This window comes from Lactuca virosa, chromosome 3 (assembly GCF_052849685.1).
Source record: "Lactuca virosa cultivar CGN04683 chromosome 3, Lactuca_virosa_CGN04683_v6, whole genome shotgun sequence".
Taxonomy (NCBI): domain Eukaryota; kingdom Viridiplantae; phylum Streptophyta; class Magnoliopsida; order Asterales; family Asteraceae; genus Lactuca; species Lactuca virosa.
The window spans coordinates 420,835,420-420,845,521 of NC_136428.1; the positions used below are offsets into that span (position 1 = coordinate 420,835,420).

Genomic DNA, 10,102 nt, shown 5'->3' on the forward strand with positions numbered 1-10,102 from the left:
TTTGGCTACAAATTCCCTTAAATATCTTCGGACCCCGAGATTGTTTGTACTAGAGTCTTCCAAAATTTGCTTAATTTTATAAAAAGGGATAACCACAAATGATAGCTCATTTAAATGGTTTTGGGGCTGGAAAGGACAACTTAAACTAGGTGAAGAACTTAAGGAATTTGAATGAATATATGCCGATACATGTGTTATTTGGTCGATTTAATTGGTCATCGGTTTGTATGGTTCACTTTAATAGGTTATTTGACTTCAATAATATTAACCAAAATCGAACCAAATAAAATTTGGTTTATTGGTTTATTTGGTTTAGTTTATTTGGAGATTGTCTTTTAATAGCATCTCATAATCGAATAATCTAGCCGGAAGAAGGATCAAACTTCAACCCATATGATCTCCCTTATATCATAAAGCTGATGAAAAAGTTGAACACTTCTTTTTGGAAACACCCCCTATATGAGTAGTTTGAAATATCTATTTTGAAAATCATTAAATATAGTTAAAAACCATTGTAGATTAAAAGTTCTGGAAAGGTCGTCCCACTTTAGTAAATAAGGTTTTGCATGCCCATCATCCCCAAGAACCCCGAGAAACGATATGCATAGATCAGAAGTTGGTAACAATGACTTTTAGCCAAGTGGTAGTGGATGTTGAAATTTGAAGATGTAATTCGGGCAATTCACAAAATTAACGGCCACGAAAATTGTCTTCGTGCCATAAGAACGTCCGTGGAACTTTGTATAATATCTCAAAAAAAAAACATTAAGGATATAGACGTGGTCATTTCCGTAAATGATCTATTTCATAAGAGTGGTGAATAACAGGAAAAACTCTATTTTGAAAAGATAATTTGGCTACAAGTTCCCTTAAATATCTTCGGACCCCGAGATTGTTTGTACTAGAGTCTTCCAAAATTTGCTTAATTTTATAAAAAGGGATAACCACAAATGATAGCTCATTTAAATGGTTTTGGGGCTGGAAAGGACAACTTAAACTAGGTGAAGAACTTAAGGAATTTGAATGAATATATGCCGATACATGTGTTATTTGGTCGATTTAATTGGTCATCAGTTTGTATGGTTCACTTTAATAGGTTATTTGACTTCAATAATATTAACCAAAATCGAACCAAATAAAATTTGGTTTATTGGTTTATTTGGTTTAGTTTATTTGGAGATTGTCTTTTAATAGCATCTCATAATCGAATAATCTAGCCGGAAGAAGGATCAAACTTCAACCCGGATGATCTCCCTTATATCATAAAGTTGATGAAAAAGTTGAACACTTCTTTTTGGAAACACCCCCTATATGAGTAGTTTGAAATATCTATTTTGAAAATCATTAAATATAGTTAAAAACCATTGTAGATTAAAAGTTCTGGAAAGGTGTCTAAAAACCAAAAGTCTATTGTCAAAAGAGTATAAGAGGGCATAACATTTAAAAAAAAAAGTGTTTAACTATTCCAAACATAACATCGTACACAGTCTTCTATGGTGTCATCAAGCTCATCAATCTACAAAGCACTATGAAATTGATACTAACCTAAGTACATGTCAAAATAATAGATAGACATGGAAAGCCTAGTAAAATAAGATCGGGTTAGATAAAAAAGGAAAGAACACATTTCAAAGAAAGGTCACAACCCTTTTTCTTCTAAAAAACTAAACAAAAATCAAAACTTCATTCATATGTTCACAAAAATGGTAACGGGAAAAACTTTGTTTTGAAAAGATAATTGGGTGACAAATTCCCCTAAATATATTCATATTTTTTTCGTTCCTTTGTTTATTTTAAGGGTCTCCCTTTGACCGTAAGACATGATGTTAAATGAAGCATGTTATAGGAAGTTAGCACAAAACACATTACCTAACACAAAGGCCTCATCATCATAACACCACGTTGTCGTACTATGTATATATGAGAAGGGTTTGTAAGGTCTAACCTGCGTGCTAAGGACTAGACGGACTTTCTAGAATGTTGTTCATAGTATCGTTCATCGTAAATAGATATCCAAGTCGTTATAGTGTCCATACACCACAAGCCTAATACTACCCAATGCGTATATGTGCATGATCATGATTTAAAACTTATTTGAAAATCAAATAAGTTGTTCATATTTTATAACACTTATAAAAAAAACATTGCATGTATGGATGCAATGTAAATGTAGTTGCATGGCCCCTATAACTTAACAAAGAAATTACATGACTTGCATAAATGGACATCCCACCCTTTTATGTGCATAAAAGCCAAAATAATAATAATAATAATAATAATAATAATAATAATAATAATAATAATTAAAAAAAATTAACATTTTGCATTCATTTTAACAAATGAATTACATAATAAACTTAGTTTAACTATAAAATAACATTCCGATATCATCATAAACCTTATCAAATTATGAATCAAAAATCATCATGATATTTTCAAATTAAGGTTTAAATTTTCAAAGATGATCACTAAATTTATTTTTTACTAATGATTTACAGTAAGAATATTAAAACTTAACTTCTAAACATATTAACATGCCTAACTTCGAAATCCAATGATTTTATAGATGTTTTGTCAAAATTAAGCATATTACTCCATTAAAACACCACAAATCGCTTTTAACCGAAAATTGAAGGATTCTACACTTGATTGAGATTTAGAATTATTAAAGTTACATATGAAACACATTGCTAAGCCTAATTCATGTTCAAATTTGGATTTTAATAGATCATGGATGATTTCATGGAACTAGGGTTTCAAAATCATTATAAAATTTTTGTGAATTCAGTTTTGACCACGAGGATGAACTTACATCACTAGATTAGTGTTAGAAACATATAATTTAACAGTAAACTCATTTATTCATGAAACTAATCTCTAAATTATAATCTGATGAAATAATAAAGTATTTCACCATGAGAGTTGTTTGGTGTGTCAATTGGTGGGAGGCGATTTTAACCCCTCGGCTTTGATCCAACAATCAACATAGGCAATTCGCAATTACATGGTTCTCCTTTTTGTCTCTCTTCGATTAATTTGGAAGGCGATGAATACGGTGATATTTAAACCTCCTCAAGTTTTTCTTAAAAAGCAAACATTTGATACCCAACTAAATCTTTCAATTTGATCTATTTAGAGCAAAATTTGCTAGGTTAATTGGCATACTTGGTGTAGTTCTAGCATGCTCTTTGTAGCTGTACTTTCATTTCCTAGATCTTCTATTGAAATATTTTTCCTTTGATCCAAGGAAGGTTAATTGACACATGTAATATATATGTAGAATTGAAACACCGACTTGTCAAATCATCAAAGCTTTATATGTTAACAAAAAACACACAACAAATAATAAGGTTTCATGCTTGGATCATCAAAGCAAAAATAAGTGACATGAAAGTGTTAAGATTTATGGAGTCTTGAACAAATTGACAAGTTCCTAAAAGTTCAAGGGACATAAATGAAACTTGGAAATATTAAACAATTGAATATGAAATGGACGATGCAATTATGGAGCACACCTTTTGAATTCATTTGTTGGACTGTCAAAGTTTTGGACGGCAAATAATTGGACGGTGGAAAAAATTGTCAAACACATGCATGAGAATTATTTTTTCAAACTATGCGGCAATCTTGTGCATATTGCGGCTCACAAATATACCTATATATATGCATGTATGTTTTGCATATTTTGTGTGCAAAAACTTGAGAGAACATCAAGTGTAGAGTGTCAAGCCAATTGTAATCTTGTGAGTTTTAATAAAATTCTCTAGTTGCAGCCCGTGGACGTAGGATTTACACCGAATCCGAACCACGTAAAATCCTTGTGTTCTTTATTGCTTTATTTTCTCGTTTCGTTTGTGAGTGTGTGATAGTATTTCCGCTGCGTGTACCCTGTCTCAATTCCTAACAATTGGTATCAGAGCCTGGTTAGCGAGGTTTTGGAGGGTACGATCGTTTTTTCTGTCACACACGAGTGTACCTAATTTTTTTTTTGTTTGCCGTAATGGCTGAAGACAAGGTTATAATCGAAAGGTTCAATGGTTCTGATTTTAGCTGGTGGAAAATGCAATTAGAAGCATTGCTATGTCAGAAAGACTTGGACGTGGTACTCGGAGACAAACCGGAGAAAATGGAAAAAGCTGCTGAAGATGCGTGGAACTCAAAGGACAAGAAAGCCAAGGCGGTTATTACATTGTCGTTGACGAAGAGCGTTGCTTTCAACATCATGAATGAAACCACGGCGCGTGGTATGATGGAGGCTCTGTCAAATATGTATGAGAAACCATCGGCGGCTAACAAGGTGTTCTTGATGAAGGAGCTGTTCACTACAAGGATGAATGAGGAAGGCTCAGTTACGGTTCACATTAACAATCTAAATTCAATTCTGTCCAGATTATCATCTGTGGGAATTAAATTTGATAATGAGACTCAAGCTTCGCTGCTACTAGCTTCTCTACCTGATAGCTGGTCCGGAACAGTTACTGCTGTTACAAGTTCCGTGGGGACCAGTGATATGACTTTTGAAGGGGTTAGAGATTTGGTTCTAGGCGAGGATATCAGACGCAAGAATCAAGGTGGATCTTCCTCTTCTGATTTATTAAATGTCGGAAGAGGTAGAGGGAATAGCAGGAATAGTGGGAGCAGTGGGAGTCGGGGAAAAAGTTCTTCTAGAACTTTGAAGAATGTGAAATGTTGGAACTGTCAAGAAGTGGGACATGTTAAGAGTCAATGTCCAAAGAAAGAATTGAACATTGCTGATGCTGAGAATTTTTCTGGGGATGATGCATTGTTACTCAGTATGGAAAGTTCTGTGGACTCTTGGGTCATGGATTCAGGGGTTTCGTTTCACGCCATGGACAACGGGGAAACGATGGTGAATCTAAAAGAAGGAGATTTTGGGAAGGTACGATTGGCAAATGACGAGATGCTTCAAGTAACGGGCATGGGAGATATTGATCTAGTTACTTCATTAGGAACTACATGGAGCCTGAAGAATGTCAGGGTTATTCCGGAGCTGAAGAAAAAATTGATTTCTGTTGGTCAGCTGGATAAACAAGGACTGGAAGTAAGGTTTGGTGGTGGTAAATGGATGGTGGTCAATGGTAATTCGGTGATTGCTCAAGGTTTGAAGTGTGGGTCATTGTATATGGTTGAGGTACCTGCTGAGGGAAGTATGACCATCCCGATTAAGCAAAACAAAATCTGGTTCGCTAAATCTACTGCTAAGAGAGTTCATTTTGCAAACATGAATTCTGGAGCCAAGGGGATGTTAGCTGAACGAGTCGGAAATTCTAAACCATTCAGGGGATTCTGTGACAATGGGAGCACGGGGTGTGTCCCGGGTACAATTACAAAGAGCCGTTGGGTTTTGAAGACTAAGACTGGAAAATTCTCTCTTGTTGGAAGTTTGCAAAGTTTGGAGAGTGTTAGTGGTCCTCGGTGTATCTCTGGATCTGGTGGAGTGTCCAAACCGGTTGAGACAGAGGATGAGTCGGTGGTGGGATTAGCCACGACTGAGTTGGAGCTAGTGGGAGCTTCAACTGGCCCTTCTAGTACTTGAAGATGAGGGGCGGCTGCAATTAGAGAAATCAGACTAAGTTTTAGCTTGTTCTTTGAAACTGGAAGCTTGAAGGACTTGGTTGTTTTTTAAGATTACTGGAGTAATTGAGAGTTGAATGGTGGAGAAAGACTAATTTGTTCAAGTCTCCAAGTGGGAGATTGTTAAGATTTATGGAGTCTTGAACAAATTGACAAGTTCCTAAAAGTTCAAGGGCCATAAATGAAACTTGGAAATATTAAACAATTGAATATGAAATGGACGGAGCACACCTTTTGAATTCATTTGTTGGACTGTCAAAGTTTTGGACGGCAAATAATTGGACGGTGGAAAAAATTGTCAAACACATGCATGAGAATTATTTTTTCAAACTATGCGGCAATCTTGTGCATATTGCGGCTCACAAATATACCTATATATATGCATGTATGTTTTGCATATTTTGTGTGCAAAAACTTGAGAGAACATCAAGTGTAGAGTGTCAAGCCAATTGTAATCTTGTGAGTTTTAATAAAATTCTCTAGTTGCAGCCCGTGGACGTAGGATTTACACCGAATCCGAACCACGTAAAATCCTTGTGTTCTTTATTGCTTTATTTTCTCGTTTCGTTTGTGAGTGTGTGATAGTGTTTCCGCTGCGTGCTGTCTCAATTCCTAACAGAAAGCACAAATACGTATACTATTGATACCTAAGACAAAATACAAGGTTACAAATACCACATACCAACAATTTCTAAACTCTTTTACATAAAACGATATGGAAATAGACAACAACAATGTACATCTTGAAATGCATACAATACAAGTCACAATAGTCAATGGTCTCTTTCCCTCCTAAAAATAAAGACGATGGATTAAACTAAATCTTTAAATGAGGTTCTATAAATGCGATAAAATATTTGAGAACGATTTTACTAAATTTAATATTACGTTATATAAAAAGGCTGGAATCCGGTGTGCATGCGCTTACGCAGGGATCATGTTGAACTGAAATCTTGATAGCTGCTGCGGTATAGTTGAAATGACTGGTCCATATCTCTGCAAATTCAACATGTCACTTAATACATCTAAATTATTTTGACTTTTAAACCCAAAAGTCAAAATTCAAAATTCAAAACTCAAATTTGGTATGAACCCTTACAATTACAATTGCATCCTACTTTTTTTCTTCCTAATCTTTTTGACAAATTTAATATTCATGTAAGTTGAAAAATAGGTTTTTTGATAAAAATGAATAGAATCAGCTTATGACAATGGGCAAAAAAGTAATTTTAACATGACATACCTGAACATTATCGTAAAGCTCAAACAGTGGAACAGCAAGAAGTTTGAGATTTTTGGGCACTGCAAAGTACTCTCTTTCTGATAAGTGTACAACATAAAGTTTCTTGCATTCCTAAAAACCACAAAAAATGTAATATGAAGTCAGCCCAAAAAAAGAGTAAAATTACAAATTTGCCCTCATTTTTTTCCTTCCATTTACCAAAATATTTCTTAAACGTCATTTATCCGGGTGAATACTTGATGAGAAAAAAAGAAACCAAGATAATTATGAAAATTAAGTGGAAGATTCTTTAACCTTTGGTTTTGAGATGTGTGGAGGGCAATATGGGTACATGATAGTTTCAAAGTTTGGCCTCCACCATACAGCCACACACTCACCAATCTGCAAAACCATGAGTCAATGTCAATGTTAGTATAATATCTAAAATACCCCTCAACAAATGGATCTTTGGAATGCTATCAATATTTAATTTTTAGTCTAATATCTACCCCACTATCAGAGGTCATGTCACAGGTAAAAGCCAAAAATAACGAATGGAATGTAAATAATGAAAAATGGCATAATTGTCCTCAACAAACCAAACTCAACCAAGTGTCACATCACATCAAACCAATATTAAAAATTCCATCATCCAATTAGAGCTATTATTATACAACAATTTCTTCAACACCAACATGCAGACATGATAAGAAGTAGAACAAACCAACCTGCCAATTAGGTTGCATATTAGGCGAATTAGCAGCAAGTTTGCTTGACAATTTCCTTTTCAACCCTTCAACTTCTGCAAAATAAAAAAAGGAACACATAAATATACATACACACAGTATCAAATGGTGGAACTAATCTTAATGATTGTTATGTAAAATACAATACCATTTTCACCAGGCTTAAGTCGACCACCAGGAAGTTTACAAAATGTGTTGCCAATTTGTAGTAGAAGAATGTGAGGATGATTATGCTCTTGCACCTTCAAGTTCATCAAACATTTTTAACCAAGAGTAAAATAAAGGTTACAAATTTTTAGATGTCGATTAAAAAGACTAAAAATCATGTTCAATATTGGGCTCATTTATGTCCAAAATCTTTCATTCAGTTGTTTCTGTATTAAGTAAAAACGAAACAATCATATATAGCTTTCTTGATTAAAGCCCTCTCTTCATTAAGTAAAGAAAAAAGAAACAAAAGAAGAGTTGAATACTAACCAGTAAGATTGCTTCAACACTGGTCCTCATACCTTCCTTCATATAGCTGCAAAACCAGATTGTTATTCACTTCATTAATTATTCATCTTACGAAGAATAAGAAATACCAAGTACATTATTAGAGTTCAAAACTCAAATTGATGACATCTAAAATGATTATTGCGACTTGAAGTTGTAATAACTGGCAAAATCCGACTTTGATTTTGAATTTCTTGTTAGTTTGTGTCAAAATAATGAGAATTAGAGGTACATGTAGATGCAAACAAGTACCATAAGAAAAGCTTATTATTGATATAAACATAGAAACAACATGTAAAGCCATAGCTTTAATCAAATTCCGATTCTACAAGTGGTCATAATCACTGTTATTACGCACATCCAAACACAGCTGGCTTATCAACTTTCGTGTTTATTAGCTTGTTTAAGGTGACATTATCGATCATTTACATTAGTTAAATTTTAACTTTACCTATGAACAAAGCAATAACACACAGGCGTTTATCGTAATGAAAATAAACTCAATCACAAGATCGCCTAAAAACCCTAGAACACGATTACGAAGAACACTATATCACCAAATACTCAAAAATAGCTTCTAGGGTTTCTTTCCACATTGCTTCGAGCACCCAAACAAGTATAAAATTACATAAATATATAGATACATGCTACATAGAGAAAAAGACAAGCAAAGAAAAAAAAAAACGCGTACTTGAGTTTCATGCGAGCAAGACGATCAGCAACAGAAGTGTCTTTCTCCATTTTGGGTTCTTTTGTGCCGAAGGAGTAACTCGAAAGAGGGTATGTGTTTACAACTGATGAAGTCACCATCTCTCTAGATCTTTCGCAAAAACACGCAGTGGGGATTGAAGATCAAAAGGAAATTGCCAGCGGGTCTATTTGATTTGGGGATGGAGGGCTACTTGTTGAGAAAAGAAATTAGGGTGAAAGACCATTATTTGAATATTTGTTTATACAAAACAAATACAAAACAAAAACCATTACACCCAGTGTTATAAGTTATAAAGAAAATATTTATTATTACGAGAAAATATTTATTATTACGTGTTTCTGAGTTCGAAGGAAAAAAAAGAAAACGAAAGAAAATTTTTAAGTATTTGTGTTTCTTAGGAGGAAAAATAAAATAAAACTTAAAGTTTTCATTCCCCTCATTTTCTTCCCAAATTCGTTCAATTTGGGAGGAAAATTTGGAAGAAAAATATAGCTCCAAAATTATTTCTCTCCCCCTCACTTTCCTTCCATTAATGAAACTCGGGAACACAATTTTCCTTCGACATCCCTCACTTTCCATTCGTATCCTTCCATTTCCTTCGTTAAATAGAACTCGGAACAAAGAATTTTTTAACGTCCTTTTTGTAAAAAATATTCTTTTAAAAAAATGAGATTTTTAAAATATGTTTGGTTTGATTTTTAAGACTTTGAGTTAAAAGTCAAAAGTCACAAAAAAATAAGATTGTATGACTTTCGAAAAATCTCATTTTTGTTCATGACAAATAGTTGATTTAAAAGAACTTTTTTATTTTGCCAAATATCTTTTGGACTTTTTTAATATTTTGGAAAAGGGAAATCTCCAGAAAAGTCCTAAAATTTGACCCTAATTTACTAAAAAATCACAAACTAAAATTTGTTTACGAAAAAGCATGAATTACCGGTAAAAATGGCGATTTGACCCATTTTTCCGGTTTACCGGTTTTATTACTTACGTGTTTCACTAAAGTCTCATTATTTTACCCTAATTTGTGAATAAGTCCCAAAATAAAATTTACTGATGATTTGGTCATTTTCTTCATGTAACATACATTTTATCGGTTTCATTACTGACTTAGACACCTAGTCATTAAATTAGCTGATAAAATGAATACGATGGGTTATATAATGTCACATTTACTGTAAAATTTGATACTCATCTCATCGGCTCATTTATGATCATGTATCTACGTCAGCAATGAAACCAATAAAATGTGTGTTTCCAAGAAAAAATGACAGAAAATGAGTTGATGTCTGATGAGATGGATATATTGGGTTATATAGGATTAGATAGACA

The 10,102-nt window shown here is 33.7% G+C and overlaps 1 protein-coding gene across 1 annotated transcript; it reads right to left on the reverse strand.

The window, feature by feature from the left end:
* Positions 1-6,274: 6,274 nt before the first annotated feature.
* On the reverse strand, positions 6,275-8,992 carry LOC145167823 (pre-mRNA cleavage factor Im 25 kDa subunit 2). Its single transcript, XM_079087076.1, has 7 exons — positions 8,750-8,992; positions 8,041-8,086; positions 7,712-7,805; positions 7,546-7,619; positions 7,133-7,219; positions 6,839-6,949; positions 6,275-6,591 (listed from the first exon to the last, which is right to left on the reverse strand). Exons 1-7 carry the CDS (start codon positions 8,866-8,868, stop codon positions 6,520-6,522), a joined length of 603 nt encoding a protein of 200 aa, XP_078943202.1. The 5' UTR covers positions 8,869-8,992; the 3' UTR covers positions 6,275-6,519.
* Between the last annotated feature and the right edge of the window lie 1,110 nt (positions 8,993-10,102).